Source organism: Phymastichus coffea, unplaced genomic scaffold (genome assembly GCF_024137745.1).
Source record: "Phymastichus coffea isolate CEN01 unplaced genomic scaffold, Cenicafe_Pcof_1.1 PCOF00307, whole genome shotgun sequence".
Lineage (NCBI taxonomy): Eukaryota > Metazoa > Arthropoda > Insecta > Hymenoptera > Eulophidae > Phymastichus > Phymastichus coffea.
The window spans coordinates 24,556-44,227 of record NW_026707118.1 but is presented as its reverse complement, the minus strand read 5'-3'; the positions used below and the strand labels follow the sequence as shown (position 1 = coordinate 44,227).

At 34.7% G+C, this 19,672-nt stretch overlaps 3 protein-coding genes across 6 annotated transcripts; 2 read left to right on the top strand and 1 right to left on the bottom strand.

The window, feature by feature from the left end:
* Positions 1-4,865: 4,865 nt before the first annotated feature.
* On the top strand, positions 4,866-6,332 carry LOC131674809 (YEATS domain-containing protein 4). The gene is made up of 5 exons (XM_058953641.1): positions 4,866-5,023; positions 5,121-5,369; positions 5,459-5,740; positions 5,812-5,992; positions 6,062-6,332. Exons 2-5 carry the CDS (start codon positions 5,322-5,324, stop codon positions 6,232-6,234), a joined length of 684 nt encoding a protein of 227 aa, XP_058809624.1. The 5' UTR covers positions 4,866-5,023; positions 5,121-5,321; the 3' UTR covers positions 6,235-6,332.
* Positions 6,333-10,994, bottom strand: LOC131674808 (ceramide transfer protein). Of its 4 annotated transcripts, none has more exons than XM_058953638.1 (9): positions 9,847-9,985; positions 9,603-9,685; positions 9,123-9,414; positions 8,909-9,028; positions 8,296-8,835; positions 7,818-7,985; positions 7,313-7,741; positions 7,114-7,246; positions 6,333-7,031 (listed from the first exon to the last, which is right to left on the bottom strand). In XM_058953638.1, exons 3-9 carry the CDS (start codon positions 9,381-9,383, stop codon positions 6,904-6,906), a joined length of 1,779 nt encoding a protein of 592 aa, XP_058809621.1. In that variant the 5' UTR covers positions 9,384-9,414; positions 9,603-9,685; positions 9,847-9,985; the 3' UTR covers positions 6,333-6,903. The 4 variants fall into 4 exon arrangements, with proteins under 4 accessions (XP_058809621.1, XP_058809620.1, XP_058809623.1 ...); XM_058953637.1 differs by having other exon boundaries at positions 9,603-9,775; positions 9,847-9,971; XM_058953640.1 differs by lacking the exons at positions 9,603-9,685; positions 9,847-9,985 and adding an exon at positions 10,864-10,994.
* Positions 10,995-11,752: 758 nt separating this feature from the next.
* On the top strand, positions 11,753-19,196 carry LOC131674807 (mediator of RNA polymerase II transcription subunit 13-like). Its single transcript, XM_058953636.1, has 7 exons — positions 11,753-11,987; positions 12,059-12,255; positions 12,317-12,508; positions 12,575-12,820; positions 12,892-18,608; positions 18,851-18,955; positions 19,037-19,196. The coding sequence occupies exons 1-7, from the start codon at positions 11,968-11,970 to the stop codon at positions 19,082-19,084; spliced, it is 6,525 nt and encodes a 2,174-aa protein (XP_058809619.1). The 5' UTR covers positions 11,753-11,967; the 3' UTR covers positions 19,085-19,196.
* Positions 19,197-19,672: the final 476 nt, after the last annotated feature.

Genomic DNA, 19,672 nt, shown 5'->3' with positions numbered 1-19,672 from the left:
GAAACTTACTCTCGAGGCTGTTCTACCCTCCCTTACCACCCTCGCAAGATTAATTTCATCGCAAAGTTGCCGCCCGATCACGTATAGCAGTTCTTTGGCTCGATGCCGCCGCAGCCGTCCAAATAAAGAGCAATATTGAAATTCCCTTGGATTCTGTAGAGAGAAAGAGAGAGAAGGATGTTCGCAGGGAGAGATAGAGAGAGAGAGAGAGAGAGCGAGCGAGGCTTTTCCTACACGGCCACGAGCTTTGGGCCGTCGGTTGTCACTGAATTATGAATGGGAGCTTTGCACACGCCACCGGGGTTCTGCTCACAGCGGCAACGATGACTCGTAAACGCACGTGTGGCGTTTTTTTTTGCGCGCTTGCGGGATAAGCTCGCGAGGAGAAAGCCTCCGTTAGGGCGTGCGCATACGAGTCTTTCTCTTTTTGCGCTCGCGGTGCATGAATGTTGAATGCAAGCCTGCGCGGCGTATCGGAACTTGATCCCCGTGGCTGCCTGGTCTGAAACTTGAAATCCCGTTGCAATTCCATTCGAACTTGCGTAAAGTACGAAAAAAATATATGTATCTCTATATATTTCCGCGCGCGGATTTCTGACTACAAGACGCTCGAGGTTCGCTTTGAATAAACGTCAGCGAATTATTTTGGATTCGTATGAAAGCCATATGAACCCGTGGATAGCTCTAAATATTTATTTCCATTTCGTGAAAAATAGTACTTTAGCAGCGGTAATCCCGAAGCTTGGCATTTTTATCAAGAGCTTTCTCCGTTTTCCCATTGAACCGGGCGCGCTTTGAAAAGGCACACCAAAAGCCAATTTTAACGAGCCATTTTCCAAGAGAGTTTCGCTCTTCGAAAGCTCGAAAATCCGTAAAATTAGAATATCAGAATCTGTAAGCCAAACTAAAAACTTATTATAGCAGGCATTTTATAAAATAAATGCTTCCGCAATAACAGAGCTAAATGACGCTGGCGAGTTTGCAGCGTACTCAATCGTATCTTCAATATTTTCGTTATTGTGTGAAATACAAACCCTCTCGTTCCCCAGTGCAGCGCGGCACATAAACTCGAGCGTCGGCTGCACACAACAATACGGTCTCGCTTTAGACATCACAGAACGCGACGGGCTTGCGTCTATAAAAAAAAGCAAAAAAGAAAAAAAAAGCGAAAGCTCACGACAACAAAGGCGAGGCTAAGAGCATAAATCCGCGTGGGACTTATCGAGCGGTCAGTCGCTTGCTGGTTAAAACAGTTAGGCCGGCCAGTAAACAGACCTCGGCGGCGCGTTAATTCCGTTATCGTTGCCGGTCAAAGCAGACACATACACAACAAGCTTAGCTTAACTCCTCTCTCTCTCTCTCTCTCTCTCTCTCTCTCTCTCTCTCTATCTATCTACTACTATAGCGTTATATTATACTATCAGATCGGACCTCTCCGGCAAAGAATTTGCAGCTTGCGCGCGGCAGCGCTTCATTGTTCGGCGTCTTTATACCTACGCGCCGGATGATTAACGTCGCTGCATAATGAGTTTCCCGATGGCGAGCTTGCGCGCTTTTTTTTCGTTCGTTCGTGTGCCAACTATATTACCAGCACTTACAGGTTCGAGGCATTAGATTAAAAATTCTTTTAATTTATGTTAATCGCCGTGAAACGCCTGAGAAGCGGCTACTGCTGTTGCTCATATTATTATTTTGTTAATTTTCTCATGAGCTGTTAGATACGAGCTTTTTTGCTATTTTCTACTATCATATATTTAGAATAGTTATTTTTACACGTTACTTGTTGTGATAGAGCTTTGTTAGGGATTGACTTTTTATGTGTTAACTTCAAAATTAATTATCATTGTCTTCTAGCTGTTGTTGGAAAATGATGATTGTTGCAAGTTAATTATAAATAATAAAGATAAATCAAAAATCCTTATTCAGTTGTTCAAGAATAAACATGTTCTTTTCATTTTATGTCTATAAATATTACGATAACTTTATAATTTCTTGTGTGTATTGCGAATCATAGTTATTTCGTAGAGAAATGGAATGTTTATTATTTTCTTGAGAACATTGATCCTAACCAAATACGTCCTTCATAAGTTTGTACAGCTTTCATGTTTGTCAAACAAATAATTGAAATATTAAAAAATCTCATAGTATTTGGACAACTAGTTGAATAGTTTAGGTACCGTGAAGTTCTTTTTAATTCGTATGAACAGATATTTGCATGCACCCCATGTAGTAGAAGAGCCGGATAAAGTAATTATTATATCACGAAGATATTTGTGATTAACAGCAGTTTATTTTTTGATTAGGAAGACATGACGTACCATTTTTTGTCTTAATAGATAATTAATATATTAATTTTTTTAAAGGGCAATTAATATCTATCGGAAGTAAATGAAGAAATGTACAAGACGGGTCAATAATGTACACAACAAAATTCGGATCTCAAAAAGTTAATATCAAGAATCAATTTTTTTTGCAATAATTGATAAGCAAATAATGCTATTAGATAATTCATAAAGTAAGCAACAACTTTTGTCATTTTATCAATTCGTCCACAATTAATATCTTAAAAATAATAAAATAATTTATAGGTGGTACGCTTCAGCAAAGTTTGAATTAGGCTGAAAATTTATAAAAAATGTTTTAAAAAAAAATTATTTATAGACCAAATGTTAATCTCATGAACTAACAGTACTCAGAATAAAATTTAAAAAGAATTATTTAACGAATAAGAAATAAAAAAAATCGTTTTGATCTATACTTTAAGGCTTACGGACATAGCCAAAGTGGGGTACGCATGTGGCGTGAATACGCACTGCAAAGCCACTGCTGCTGTAAACGGCTAGGCGGGATCGGCCAAGCCAAGCTGGACCTCGATAAAATAATCGAGCTCCAGCATGGCCAGCAGCAGTGCGTACCCAAGCCGCAATCTGCATGTGTGCGCCGCTTCGGCTAATGTTCGCAAGCCTTTATGTATAAATCAAAATGATTTTTTTAATTTTTTCTTCCTTAAATTATGGATTTTCCAGCGATTTTATTCTGACTGCTGGCAGTTTACGAAATTGATAATTATTTCAAAAGTATTTTTTCTAAATTTTTAGCTCGATTTCAAACTTGTAAAATTTATTTTTCCGCACTTGTATCGTGATGTACTAATTGTTATTTTTAAGATATTATTTGTGACGAACCAATGATAACTGTGAATGACAATAACAAAAGTAGTTGCTTATTCGATGAACTATCTAATGACATCGTTCGTTTATCGTTTATTACAAAAAATTGTTTCTGATTGTTAACTTTTCAAACTTATAAAAGCATCCAACGAGTTGGTCGATTAATTCTCTTAATTTTTATCTGCCAGATTTGATCCAGGCGGCGCCATCTCTGGCGATGTCGGGCTTAACACAGTAATATATTATTAGTAGTAAGTTTAGCAAAATCCTTCCCAAATCTTAAGAACAATGTCAATAGAATTTGAGGTCAGCCATCCAGCTATACGAAACGGTCGGCGTGTCACTCACTATTCATCCTTCACTGCTTGTTATAACAGTAATAGAGTGGCCATTATATAAATATAATGTCAACTCTATAGTAAAAGCAATCCGATAGCAAATAGTATTTTCTGACAAATAATAATCATTTGCAAAATTGTGTATGCTATAGTTTTAAAATCACGAAATTGAATATATTATTGTACAAAGATATATGCGTCGGTGCAATAAATTATAAAAAACATACAAAGTTACAGTAAGATTTTCAATAACATAAAAATTATAGATGGTTCATATATAGAGAAAGCAAACAAAAAAAGCGACAGCAAGAAAAAATGATTTTGTAGACTTTTCATTAATTCAAACGAAAAAACATCATAATCATTATATGTTACATGTAACTATATCACAATAATTATATATGATTATATCACAAGAATTAGAAAACCAAACAGCAAAGAAAAAATTTAACGAAAAAAAAATGGAAACAAAATAATTAGAGTAAAATACAGACAAATTTCAAGTATCGTGAAAAGAATGCTTTCCTAAGGAAGCACAATGAAATCATGCTTGTAAATAATAAAAATTTATGTACAAATATAAGTGTGAGTGTCTTTATTTATAATAATAAATTTGATAATCAATTTATATGCTTATATATTTACATATTCTTTTATTAAATTACGTACCCAAGGTTTAATTTTTTTTCCAATGAATTGCAATTGTATATATAATTTCGATACTCCGTGCGCAAAGTGCGTCTTTCCCGCATGCTCGGTAGAAAACGTGCGTTGAAAATCACACTTTCCACACATGGTATCAAAAAATACGGTACGGCACATGTTCGGTAAAGAGTTTCTCGTCTCGCGAATATTTCCATCCTTGCTTCGCTCGGGTGTAAACACCACACGAGTCAAGAATCCAATTTCCCGCACTTGTATCGTAATGTACTATTATATGTTGTATAAATACAACATACGTACATGTTTGGTAACGACATGATATTTGTGGAATACTCACATCAGTTGCATAAATTCAAGAATTTCAAAAGACGAAGGCATACAAAATTGAGTAAATGGTTATTACTTTTTGAAAATGTTTGTTTTCAAATCTCATTCACGTACCAAATTTGTGTGTTATACTCGAACGAAATCTGCATATTCATAAAAAAAGGAATGTAAATAAATAATTAAAGAGATAACAAGCTCCGTTGGTAACTTATACGTTTACGAGTAATCTTCGCGAAAGGCACCAGGGGTCCTCACGGTCAGCGGTGATGCAAAGTATCAAGTCTGGAGTATCGGAACGGAAATCTTATCATTTTACAGTCCCTATGGCGGACATGATTGGTATCATGGAGACTTATCAAAGCAGAAAGCAGTCGGCCGGTACATGACCGTCACAGATGGTTGTTACTACACCGAACAAGGCACAAAAAAAAAGGAGTCGGCGACGGTATTCGTGTACCCGCGCAGCAGATGCAGATGCCGCACATTCTATAACAAAAATATATTATTATGAGAACAATTTCTTAGGTTAAAGTATTTATGTTTAATTATTTATGATGTTTTTACGTTAATGGAATGATTATTTCAAAGTAAATTGTTCTTATATCAACATATTTTGTTACAGAATATGTATGTAGCCTCCATGGTTGATATACACAATATAGATCGTCCGCTTTTCATCAATCAGTGGTTGATTTGTTTTGTTCTTTGACAACTTTGCAATTGTGTTGTATGAATACATTTTGGAGTGTAAATGTAAATATTATTATGATCACTGTAGTATATAAACTGGTATTTAATTTATTTATGATTGAATATTGAGAAAATGTCAGTTGTAACAGAGTTTGGGCCTGATTCTGGTGGAAGAATCAAGGTTAGATATTTGTTTATTGTTAACTGAATTGATACTATTTTCTGAAATGAATAAAAACAATTATGCTGAATTTTAAGTATATTTTTCAGGGACTAACTATAGTTAAGCCAATTGTCTATGGAAATGTAGCTAGATATTTTGGCAAGAAAAGAGAAGAAGATGGTCATACCCATCAATGGACAGTGTACGTAAAGCCCTACCATAATGAAGATATGTCAGCTTACATTAAGAAAGTGCATTTCAAACTCCATGAAAGTTATAACAATCCAAATAGAATTGTCACAAAACCCCCTTATGAGTTAACAGAAACTGGATGGGGAGAATTTGAAATTACCATTAAAATTTATTTCAATGATCCAAATGAAAGACCAGTCAGTAATTATAATGTTCTAGTGGAAAGAATATAGATTGAATATAATTTGATCATTTTGTTATATTCCAGATTACTATTTATCATATCTTGAAACTATTTCAAACCACTCCTGAAATACAAGTAGGAAAGAAAAATTTAGTTTCAGAATCTTATGATGAAATCATATTCCAAGACCCTTCTGCATTGATGCAACATTTGTTGAGTTCAGCCAAGCCTTTGACATCAGGGGTATGGCGTCACGAAACAGATTGTAAGCCTAAATTTATTAATTATTGAACAAATACTGTATACTCGATAATCATGTTTTAATTATATTTAGTTGAAGTTAAAAAAGAAAAGGCTCTGAAAGAAATACTAGAAGCTCGGACCAAAATTAGAAACGAAGTTCAAGAATTTAGAGAAAAGCTATCACTAGCAAAAGAAACTATTGCTAAGTTTAAAGAGGAAATAGCGAAGCTTACAAAGAACTCAAATAACTTATCTGTGACATGATAAGAAGTTATTTTTAATTATTTTTAATCACTCACCTTATCTTTGCAGCTGTAAATAATGTGGCTATGTGTAGTTCAATAAATTTTTCTATGTAAAAGTAAGCAATACGCTAACAGTCTTTATTATGTTCCATATTTTATCAATCTGTTTTTTCACATCAATATACATATTCTTTTTCTTTTATATAAATAAAAATAACAATTCAATTCGCAATGTTTTATAATACAATTTGTGTATGGCAAAGTGTAACAATAGGTACACATAGTGCAATGGATGCTTTCAATCAGAAAAATTTGTACAACTGGACGTCACGCCGACGTATTCACATGAAAAAAGTTTGTAACAGTTAAAGGACAGAAAAACTCTGCGCGTCTGCTTATTATGTACAAAAAGAGGTAACACCGTTCATCAAACGTGTATAACTGGTGCATTCGTTTTTGTTGTAAAAGTCAATCATACATCTGTAGAACAATAAATTGTACGTACAACATTTAATAATATCAATAACAAACCGGAGCAAAAAGAGGTTTTATTTTTAAATTATAATAACGTGAGCGTAGAACTAATCAGCTTATTGTAACACTTAGGCATCTCACTAATCCAAATATGTCGCGCTTCATCACCGTTATCGCAGAAAGACAGAGAAAAAGAAATAGTCGAGAGCAAAAGTTAGAATAAAATCGGCTTGTCTTTGCACTGATCAATACAAAAATTGGTAAATCGCTTCAGAAATTTAGGATATTCTCTCTTGTAGACCGCACGAAGAACCGACGCTGGGGCCCAACCACCGGGATTTACTGTAAAAAAAATAAAACCAATATTATTACAATTTTAAGCACAATAAATTGATTTGTGTATTTCATAATAATTAATCCTTACCAACTGAGCAATACGTAATTTTACAGGTAATATCCTCTCTCTTAATATGTTCATTTTTCTTGGGAGGATCAATGAGTGTTTGACAAACAAGGCAAACTGTCAAGTACACTCTAACACACTTTCCAGTATTTGGCTGTAAAAGAAGAAGTATCATCAATTATGACGCTCTTCATGTTTCAAGAATGTTTGCAAATTTTACCGGATAATCTGGATATTCGGTGCTGTGATTACAAACAATCCATACATCCTGTGCATCGGGATCTTGATCATCTGGCACCTTGCGTATATGTGACCAAAAAAGCGCGTCTCGTTGACTTGCAGGCCAGATGCGTTTGTGAGTTTGTAGAAAAACGAGAGTGTCCTTGGAAATATTCTCGATCACTGTCATGTCCTCGAGAGTAGCTTCCCAACCGGCACGATACTCCGGACTAAAGAATATTTTGCAAACTTCGTGACCGGTAACGCCTCTAACTACGTGACATGCTTTCAGTGGATCAACCACTAAGCCGTCTTTCTCTTCCTCACGTCTGTACATTCGCATATCGCCATCCTCGGCGAAAAGTTGCCAACCACCCGCTCCTACACCAAGTCGAGCATAATGTAATTGCTCTAATGTTGTTTTGTTAATCTGAGAATATAAGGTGAAATGAATTATCGACTCGCGAGTACAATACTTAATGTCGTTTGTATAGATAAAATTATACCTCAGGCCAAAGTCTATGTTTAACAGCTGGTGTAGTTGGAGTAGTGAGAATCGCCTCGGACTTTTGTTTCAAACGATCCTTTATTTGATTGTCCTCGTCGATTTTGTCCAATCCGGTCTCCATAGCGTCGTAAAATTCATCGTCACAGAGAGCGCTGTGTGGTCCCTCCTTGTGAAACAAAAGGAAATGATGCTTTTTTAGTACCATGCACATCATTATCTATTAACAATGCGACCGACCGTTCTGACTAATTGTGACAGACTGCCAACACTGTACTGCGCTCCGTCGTTATCGAAAAGTGAAATCATCCGTCGTTACGTCACGCGTCATTTGAAATTCTATCGTCACTCGTCTGCCCGCGCATACCAATGAGTTTTGAAACCGAGACCCGGTATAATTCGATCAACTCTTAATATTTATCATTCGATTCATTAACTAATCAATTACTTAATATTAAGAGCGGATTAGGTGGACTGACCTCATAGTCGGGTCCACCGTGAATGACAACTCTGGGCCGTCCGGAACCGCCACCGTTAGTAATTATTTGATCCTTCAGTGATCTGCAGATTTCTTGTAATTTTCGTTGCTTTTCCATTTCTTTCTCCCAGCGCTTGCGCCAGGCTTCCTCGCGTTGCACCATCAAATCTACACAGTGCTGCAGTGTAGCTATTACGCCTTCACTTGTCGCTTTAAATGTGATGGCTTCACCTTTGAAGTCGATCGCCTGTTCAGCTGGATCATAGCTTAGCCCATTGCTCTTGTCTTCCGACGACGTTGGATCTTTAACTTGCAAGTTCTTACTATTTTCAGCACAGTCATTAAAGTACTTTTGAAGCGTGTCGACTTGCTGAATCAGTATGTCTTTGAATGTCTCTATTTCTGCCAATTTTTCCTTCAAACTTCTAAAGCCTCGCTTACTAAAACTACCTACGCTTGCTGTAGATTGTGAATTTGATACCAAAGAAATGGCACTTCCATGTCGCTTCAAGCTGTTTTCGCTACCATATCCAGATTCAGCCTGTAAGTTTTTACAAATAAATTTTTCAATTGTGCAGTTGAATTCTTTTATCTAAAAATTAATTTTTTTTTACCTTATAGGACTTCAAAACATCTACCCAACGTAATTTTTCTTCTGGATTATTAGCTCTCAAATACCATACTAAACAATCATTTACTGACACATCAAATCTGCATTCATCCAATTCATGAGCCTAACAATATATTAATATAACAATGAGTCAAATAAAAAAATTTAAATATCTTGAGAGTTTTTAAGTTCCAGTAGAGTTAAATTATAAAAATTACCTTCACGTCAGCTTTGAAAAGACTGATAGAACCTCTGCAACCAAAACCACTGTCTTGTTCAGATTTATAATAAGATAATGTGCCATCTTTAAGCACAATGAATCTGGTCTGCCATCCATGTATATAGTTGGTCCACTTAGACAAAGTCCCTTGGAGCTCGGGCACAATTACACCATCTGATCCTTCATCGTCATCTGCTCCAATATCTCCATGGTCTATTATTTCAGTATTCACCTGTACAGCTTCTACTTCGTCAATCATTTCAACTTGTACAATGGAACTCTATATTGATCTGCAAAATTCCATACAAATTAACATAAATATTGTTGCAGTGTTCCCAATTTATAGCTATTGAATCAGAAGTTTCAAGTAAATCATCGACAACATGTAAAAATTGCATAGACCATCTCTAAGAATTCGAAAAATCATGATGATAAACGGAAGGGAATAGCAACAACGCAAAAGACCGTACGAACTAACCTTAAAAATGACGTAGTGACAATTGTTGAGTTATCAAAGCGATTGGTTTCGCGAGCCATTTACAGGATTGGACATGATAAGAGCTAGAATTGTCGTTATGACTTTTTCAAATAAATTGAATATACTACAGAAACTGGCAGAGAGAACAGCCATCCAAATCAGAGCTCCGCCCACTTGACAATTATTAACTAATTATCAGTGTTATCCCGACAGCTCTTATTTTCTCTTCGCTATCGCAACTTACGCATGTGAATCTTTCTTTTCTGCTCTTCGTCGAGATCAGTTACAGCATTGGTTGATGTACTCGAAATATTTATCAACATATAGGAACCTACTTGATGATAGTGCAGGTACGATACACACATATCGAGATGACACTAACCTGTGACACTGTGTGTGTGCTATGCTCTGTCTCGCAACTCGCGCACTCATGGCGCATGCCACGAAGGATTATAGAGTAGGATTATAAAGGGAAACTGTATGGATTTGAAACGCATTTACTAAAGAATTTTCCGAAGACTCATTTTACCTAATTTGTGATTTCAAAACTTCAAAAATTTGTGAACAACCAAAAGAGTATAAATGTTCTTTTTTTCAGCTGATTTAGAAAATCTATAAGAGTGCTAAAATCTGTTACCAAGCATAGAGTTTACGATTTTATTGAATGAACCCGCAAGGTGTAAGACTATAGATATTATGTTAATTAATATCTGAACTCTTTAAATATAATTTTAAAAGTTGAGCAATAAATAAGACATTGCACAATTAATATGCTGATATATATCAAAGATTAAGATTATAATGTCATAAATAAAATTAAAATGAATAATTAAATTGTAATAACTTATTCAAGAATACACAAGTTCATTCAAATAGAAAAATAAATAGTTAGGAAATGGTTTGATATTTTTTAAAGTATTCACAAACTTTACATATATTAATTAAATTAGTGTTTTCAATATCATTGTTCTTTATTTTTTACACTTATTTTTTTAAACAAGGTTCAAAAGTCAAAATAAAAATTTGTTTCAATCTCTTTTTAGAAACTGCTGCAAGCATAATAAATATATTTAATCTTCTTTCATACATACCAATTTTTGATCTTATTTCAATTTGAACTTCAAAAATAAATAATTAATTTAGCCCAATATTTTTGTAGTACTTTGTAAATTAAATAATTTAATTTTACAAATTTAAAAATTTTCCAGGTTAGAATTAATTGTAATATTCATGTGAAATAAAAAAAACAATAAACACATACCTATAATATTTGGAGCTTCAGTTTTCTAGAAATTACAATTGTTTTTTTTATCTTTTTAATATTACCGAATTGTCTCTTACACCCATCAATTTAATGCTCCCTTGATTTATATGAGCTCAGCCGCATCCTCATACTTCTTGTAAAAATCTAAGGCTTTTTTTCTTATAAAGCTGAAAGTTAATTTTTATATCACTAATAGAGTGATTAATGAGTTTTTTTCTGAAGATTTTTTGAGAACATCTTTAGCATTTTCAATCACTAGCCAATATTTTGTTTTGTTTATCGTGAATTACCGTAAAACTTGGAATTTCAAAATAAATTTAACATAATTTAAACAACCGGATTTTACCAGAACAATATTGTTAAATATTGAATCAAATATTACTTCTTATTACGATATAGTGAGCCATTTTAAACAAATTACTTATATTTTATTAGCTCTTGTGTTTCTACGTAATTAATATTAATTTTTATAAAAAGTGGATGCAACAAGTAATAAAATTTCCAGTTCTGCTATCAACCATCGCGAATATTACGTGATATTTCTGCTACAATATATACAAAGGTTAGGTTAGCTATGTAGATGGGAATATAATATAATTGTGAGCATTGTTGTGTCGAATACAGTATATGTTTCCGTGTACACTTATTAGACAGTAGTATTTGTACATAATAATAATTACATTGTGATTTAACGTCTTGAAAGAAACTGTGAACTGATTTCTGATTCCTAAACTGAATAAACTATTATATTAAAGTATTTACGTAGTCACTTAACTCGTTTGTATGCGAGTACAATTGTTTATGGTCACAGCATTTTATAGAATTGTCGATTAATCTATATCTATTATTTTATTTGAGATTTAAGATTAGAGATTTTTCTGATAGTTTCACTTTGCTCACTTCAACATCATTTTAAAATAATATTGATCAAAAGAAACATTAAAGCTGTCACAAGTTAGTTATTATTAAATAGCTTTACTATTTTTGTTATTGTTTAGGATGAAAAGTATTATAAAAAATCATGTAGGGATCTTAATTTTGATGGCAATTGAATTTCTAAAATGAATATAGTAGAGGTAGTAAAAACAAGGCAGATTTATTATGCCTCGGAAAGAAAATACGTATGCATTTATTCTATAATTGAGTATTTTAAGTGTTGATTGTAAATATTCATAATGAAATATTTTCACAGAAAAGCCAAAACATGGGAAAGGGACAGAAGGAATCGTATGAACAGTTACTTTAAAAATTTATCAGATCTTTTACCACCACCATTAGAAGGCCGTAAACGTAATAAAATTGATATACTTGTCCATGCTTCCAAGTATATTAAAGAACTGCACAGTCGTACTGATGAATTGTTCTATGACAAAGCCTCAGATGCTCACAGTAAGTACATAAAATATGTTATTCCTGGAAACTGGTTTTGTTCCTTTTTTTTTATTATTAGAAAAGGAATTAGCTCGACTGAAGAAGCTTGTTACTCAATTAGTATCAAGAACCCAGCTATTAACAGATCTCTTGAAAAATGCTGGGATTAATGTACCTGCAGAACCTGCACTGGAGAAAATTTCTCCACTCAAATGGTCTAACAGAATCAATGTTCTTACTGGATGTAAGGTTATTGATTTTGTTGAGACAGGTAAATGAAAATGCATATTTAAGTTGTATTGAAAATTGTGTAATTTTGAAAATTTTGTTATTTTAGACAAAACAGTGGAAAAGACAACTAAGAAAATTACTAATGATATGAAGAAAAAGACCAATAGTGAAAGTATAGCTGAGCAGTCACCCGTCCATAATGAAAAATCAAACTGTACTATAGAAGATCAAGAAAATTGTGTTAGTAGTGAAGCAAATAAATCAGGTAGAAGTTCTGAAAAATCATCTTCAACCATTGATAAATCAATACCAAGTGGATCTGGACAAGATTCTCCACCCAAGTCTGAAATAAGTAAGTGGTGTAGAGAGATTTTTTTGTTATGTATTAAGTATAATTTATATATATTTATATATATTTTTTAGAAGATCACAAAAAAGTCAAGAGGAAAAAAAGAGTAGTAACAAAAAAATCATTGACTAAAAAATCTTCTGATATAAGTAACCTTCCAACAGGTACTCTAGTGTTTTCAGGTGGTAAGATAATGCCAGTTGTGACTCCAATACAATCATTAACTTCAAATATTATTGTAAATACTCAGCCTCGACCAGCTAATTCTATAATTTTAAACAATGCACAACAGGGTCAAATGATTGTAGTACAACCTTTACAAACTAATCACTTTCAAACAATTAATACTATGCAGGCTTTGAATACTGTGCCAAACATTCAAGCGAATGTTTTGATAAATCCTCAAGATTGGGCAAAAAATGTAAAAACAGTTATAAGTTCAAGTAAAGTAGGGGGTATGAAAACCATATTACCAAAGACTCGAGAAGTTACTGAAACCACAATGACATATAAAGTTCCAATTCCAGCAATTCATAAAGAGAAGGTAGATAACAAGTGTGAATCAAAAGATAAATTTTCATCAGAAAAACAAGCAAAAACTAAGACAGGTTGTAAAAATGTGACTGATAATAAATCAGCTAATACAGAAGTGCAAAATAATTCTAAGGTTTTAAAGCGAGATAATAAGGATATCAATGTTATTCAGCAAAAACTAAATATTGATAAACAGGGTGTAAAGAGGGCAGCAAGTTCTAGAACTGCAGTGGAAGTAAAGAAAAAGAAACTTGAATCTAATGAAAATGCAAATGAAAATTTACAAGTAAATAAAAATGTGTTAGATAACAATGTAACTTGTGAGTCTATTGAAAATTTAAAGCAGGTAATAGAAAAGATTGGAGAAGAGATACCTTATGCAGATGTACAATTATCTGATTCAACAAATTGTTCAAATACTACACCCAGTGAACAAAAAAATGACAATAATTTACTAAATAAGTCAAATTCTTTATTAGAGAGTAAAAAGCCTGAAGAAAAATCAGTAGACAGTTCTACAGATCAAAGTTTATTAAAAACTGATATGGCTAACAGTGAAAAGAAAAGTATGGATAAAGAGAAGCAAAGTAGTTCAAATATATGTCAATCAAAAAGCAATATTTTGGATAAAATAGAAAATGTAGTTGTCAGCAGTGATAAAAATAATTCATCAGTATTAACAGAAAATACAACTATAGCAGAAAATAATAAAGTAGATGTACCTAAAGAAATTACTATTTCATTAGCTTCAGGATGTAACATCGATGAAAACATAATTCTTCCAAGTGAAACAAATCAAAGTTGTAATATTGAAAGTGGACTCAATAATATACTACAGTCAAACAGTCAGAATGATATAAATCAAGAACAAGTGCTTCCTGAAAGTAATAAAATATTATTGAATTTAGACACCAATACTACCATGAAATTAAATGGTTTGGACAATAAAATGGACTCCGTTCCAACAACACCACCATCTATTGTTACTGCAAGCGAAGAAGAATCAATAAAATTAAAAGATACCACGAAAGAAGATCAGAGTATTATGAAAGCAATAACTTACAGTCCAAGTAATAGTTTTGTACCAATCAACAAACCCGATTCTTTACATTCTGATTTATCGAATGATATTTTTGCGTCACTTCAAGTACCTTCAAGCTCGAATAATTCAGAATCAATATCTCCAACAGCAGCCTTTTTGATGGCTTTTCCTATTGTCTCGTCTTTAGGTGGTAAAACTGATGTTCTTGATGATGATTTGAAAGATGATTTTAAATATAACAGTCAAACACCTCCAATGTTATTACAAATAGGCACTATAGAGCCAAACAATTTCAAAATTAATACAAGGCCTTTGTCAAGTGAAAATTTGGAATCTGTTGAGCCATCTGCAATTAGTCAGCAATCATCTGTAAAATCTTCCACTGATCCAACACCACCAACAACTTGTTCAACACCTGTTACAACTACTGGAAAAACATTACCTCGAGTTATTAACAGTCAAACTATTACAGATTCATTCAAAAATATTACAGATCCATTCAAAATTATTCCAGTTTCATCGGAACAAATCAACAAGCAACTAAGTAACGAAACAAATACTTCTCTGCCGTCACAGACTAATTCAGTTAATCAAACAGTTAATTCAAACTCTGTTTCTACAAGTTCTCTTGTTTCTACAAGTAAAAATCAGTCTCAAATGGTTGTTGGTAGTATAAATAAACCTGTAAATACTAGTCAAAATTATCCAGTGAACAACAAATCTCAATCGAATTTCAACTACACAAAAGATATGCCTTTGTCTTCTATTGCCAGTTCGATGGCGACTGATATTTTGAACAAATACATTTCAACAACATCCTTATCAACAAATACCATGGCTACTACAACTTCAGCAAAGTACAATCCTGTTCCAAATTATGCATCGCAAAATTGTCAAACTTCTATACCTGTCTGCTCAAAAGAAAATCTTGATCGAAATAACCAGTATAATTTCTCGACGACTGACATTCCTACCGAAAAAGATCTCTGCAAACTTCCACTGTGCCCAATAGAAGCGTTCACGGAAAGAAGCAATGAGTACTCTGTTCGAAATAAGCAACACACGTTCTCCAATCCACCTGTTCAGATAACCAACTCGGAAGTTGTAAATAAAAACAGTCAATCAAGTATGAATCAAGAAAAAATTGCAAAGCCACCAGTACAAAGTAATCAAAATATGAGTACGAATACTGATTACCATCCAACAACAAAGAAAGTGGAGAATAAAGTACCTTCCACTAATACAGAACAGAACGTTATATATCATAAAAAGGAGAGCCAAGTACCTACCTTAAATTCGTATAACATTGCTGCATGCGACAATAAAATTACTAAAAAGATGATTTCGACATCCTCTCAACCGAGCAATACGGATCAAAAATTGGTACTTTCGTCGCGGTCTAATATTTTTCCACAACAACCAAATGTCTATGTTTCAACTACGGGATACGAAGACACTAACATTACCAGAACAACTACAATAGCTGCCACAACATCCTCCAACTTTAGCATTTTGTCGTGGACTACTTTTTCGTCGGTCAGCAGTAGTAATAATAATTTTCCTCAGTATGATTCAACATCTGCATCCAATGAAATACCCAAAAGTACTTGTGACAATTTTAATTACTTGCCGATGACAAAAGAAAATATTTCATTACCTAATGCAATGTCGCAGCCATCGTATTTCACCGTCGATACTCAAGCTCCTAGTTATGACAAATCAAAGTCAAAGATGTCAGTTGATCCTCAGAAACGGTCATACGACATGAATAAGTCGAGAAATATGCGTGTCTCCCAAACAGTTCCGATGCAAAAATCACCACGTAGTCAAGTTCCGCTTGCAATCTCAGCAACAGATTACAAGTACCACGCAGGAAGTAAGAAACAGTACAAGTACCCGGTGGATGTGGATTACAGTCAACACAATTACGTCAATGGATTAGATTTACCCCCTCACTTACAGCATCATCAAGGCCAACAGAATCAACAAACACATCAGCCACCAAATCATCAGTCATCATCCAAAGCTTCTTCGAGTCAGCAAATTCAATCTCACAAATCTGACAAATCTAATTATATGTTACCAGATTACGATTCGCATGCCAACTTCAATGCAGACTCGAATAATCTTCAACCGAGATATTCTAATAATCACGACGGTTACTCTGGAGCAAATTTCAAGTATAATGAAAAGAATCAGCAGATTCATTCGAAGTACCAACCAACCCCGCAGGTAGCATCGACGCCAATGCACCATGATAATTCAATATACAATAATAATAACAAGCATATGCAGCATCAGCCTCAGTCCAGTCACAGTAAGTCGAAAACGGATCAAAATAGTCAAGTGCAATCAGTGCAGCAGCAGCAGCAACAGCAGCAGCAGCAGCAGCAACAGCAGCAGCAGCAACAACAACAGCAGCAACAACAACAGCAGCAACAACAGCAGCAACAGCAGCAGCAACAACAGCAGCAACAAATGAATCAGCAACACGCTTCAAGGCCACCTGTGAATTGGATGATGACTCCTGAAATCAAGCATAATTCAAACATCACTGACATTATTTTACCTCCGATCGGTAAAGAACTTGATTTCTGTCAAAATAATTTGTTCTCGCAAACAGCCAGTTACAATCAATCGGGTACCAATCATCAGTTCTACAACAATTACGACATGTCTACACACACTTTTGCCAACATAGCAGTTTTACCAGGTGAATCGAAGAGAAACGTGGACACGACGTATTATCCCGAAGAGCAGACGTTTTCGTGGTCACCTACGAAAAATATATCTCAGAATGCAGAGCAGAATCAGAATCTGAAAGGAATCGAAACATCAACGTTACCGGCATTGGTAGGTGATTTGGCACTGAATAGCAATATTTCAGACAAGCAGAATTTCCTGTTTGGACAAATGCCTGTCAGGAGTAACGCTAACGAGTTGAATAAAGATTCAATGAAAGATAAAGAAAGCACAAGTCGCGACTATCAAAACGTAGTGAATCCTCAAAACGCTCAACACGCTTCGCACGGCATGCCCTTCTTATCGGTCAGTCAGCTGGTTGATCACGAGAAGGCGGAGAAAAATCAGCATCAGCAATCTCACAACACTGTCAACCATCATCAGCATCATCCTCATCAGCAACCACAACAACCGCCACCTCGTAAGCAACGTAAGGGCAGTAACAGTCCACGTGCTAGTAATAAGAGACAGTTGGATATGAGGCACAAACAGTCGGCAAACAGTAACAATGATCAAATTCATCGTCAGCATGAGGAGCCAAAAACCAGCTCGAGTAATTCTGGTTTCAATGAATCAAGTTACCAACAACCACAGCAACAGCCTCAGCAGCAGTCTCAACAACAAACTCAACAACAGCAGTCACAACAACAGCAGCAACAGCAGCAACAAAAGTACAATCAAACGAACAATGATGTGCAATGGAGGAGTAGAAATTGCAAGAGTAATTACACGGCCGAAGCGTTGATCGGAAGCAACACTAATCAAACGGATAACTCACACAATGAGAAGAATCTACCAAAATATTCGGCGAATTACTCGCAAAATAAATTTTCTGGCGCACTGACATCCGATTCCATGGCTATCAACTACTTCCCCAATGTCGAGGATGCAAGCAGTGGCTACGGACAGGTGATGAATCAGAACTTCAACCCGTCGTACGCCTACTCATCCAACGCCAATATCTATCCGAGCACGAACTTCATTACCAACATTTCCAATAGCTCGGCTAATTACATGATGCCCTTACACGAGAACGCTGACTATCTCGACGGCAATAACTTCCTTTTACCAGCCAACGTGTCGACTACGTCAATTACAACGCCTTTGTTAACCAACATGACGGATGGTTCGAAAAGCCATCATCATCAACATTACACCTCGAGCAAGCATCAGAATTGCGATAAACGACCGTTCTACGGTCAGCAGAAGAAGAGCAAACGGAAATCGGACAACAACACGCAGAATTTTCCAGATTTCCCTATTACTTCGCCGCTCGACGATTATCATCACACTTCGGCACCGTTCTTGACGAATCCACTGTATCAGACTCAGTCGAGTGTTTATCCAAAGCCACCATTGCCAACGGCAAGTTCGTCGAGCAACGCCAATCAGTCGATGACACAGCATCATCCGTCTGGCACGAGTCTCACTAATTTTAATCTCAGCACAATTTTCCCGGAGATTAACGATAAGGTTAGTCAATATTTCTTTATTGTGAGATATCACATATGTAGGAATCAATAGTCAATCAGTCTTCTGACGAAAGATTGCACTGTTGGTTTCAGAAGAATAATGTTATTGTGAACACGGCTTGTGTGCACTTATGTTTTTGTTATTATTTCGAGATAATTACTTGCACGAACTTGTTATCAGCTTTACGATAACTTTACACTGTACATTTAAGTAAGGTAATATATTTTTGTCTATCGTTACAGGTGTCTGGCTATAAATCATCTACGATAACGCAACCAACTAGTCATACTTCGACAACTTATTCCCAGCGAAGTAATTACAGTGACCCTATGAGTCAGATGCCACAGGTTCGTTGTACTTCAATTTCATTGCGAGTTTCTGATGCGTCTGTTCGCTTATGATATTCAATGATCATTTAATGGTTGTAGGCTTCAGAGACGTCGACGCACTTCAATAATGCACCTGGGTCACGCTGATATATGTTTATCTGTCGTAAACCGCGACAGAAACCTGGAACAACTACCAAAAAATCTGGAAAACTTGTAAATATGTGTATATAAATAATCGTAAATGACTAAGTATTCTATGATAAGGAATAAATTATTTAGAAATATAAAATATTCCTTTTATTATTTTCAACAATCCTTTCCCCAATTAGAAGTTATTCTTTGAAGATCTGTAAAATGATAGGTATTTGCGACTGTTATATATTTTAATTAGTTGACTCAATTAGCGGAGAATTTACTTTTTTTAAGAATTTATAACTCACGTAATCAAAGAATTTTTCTAGCTTGGTCAATTAAAGCGTTAATCGAGATTAAAGATGACTCGCTTTTGATGAAAAAAACTTGCTCGATAAAATAAAAAATGTATATTGACCTGTGTATTTTAACATTGAATTCGCATTGAATTTAAGATCTTGGAAATTATGGAAAAATTTATTATTATTTTAAGTAGATTGGTAAAAGATTTCATTGTTGTCTTAATGGATAATGTCGAATACCGATATGTTTACAATTCTATCAATTTTTGTGACGATCATCAACACTCTAAAGAAAATCATA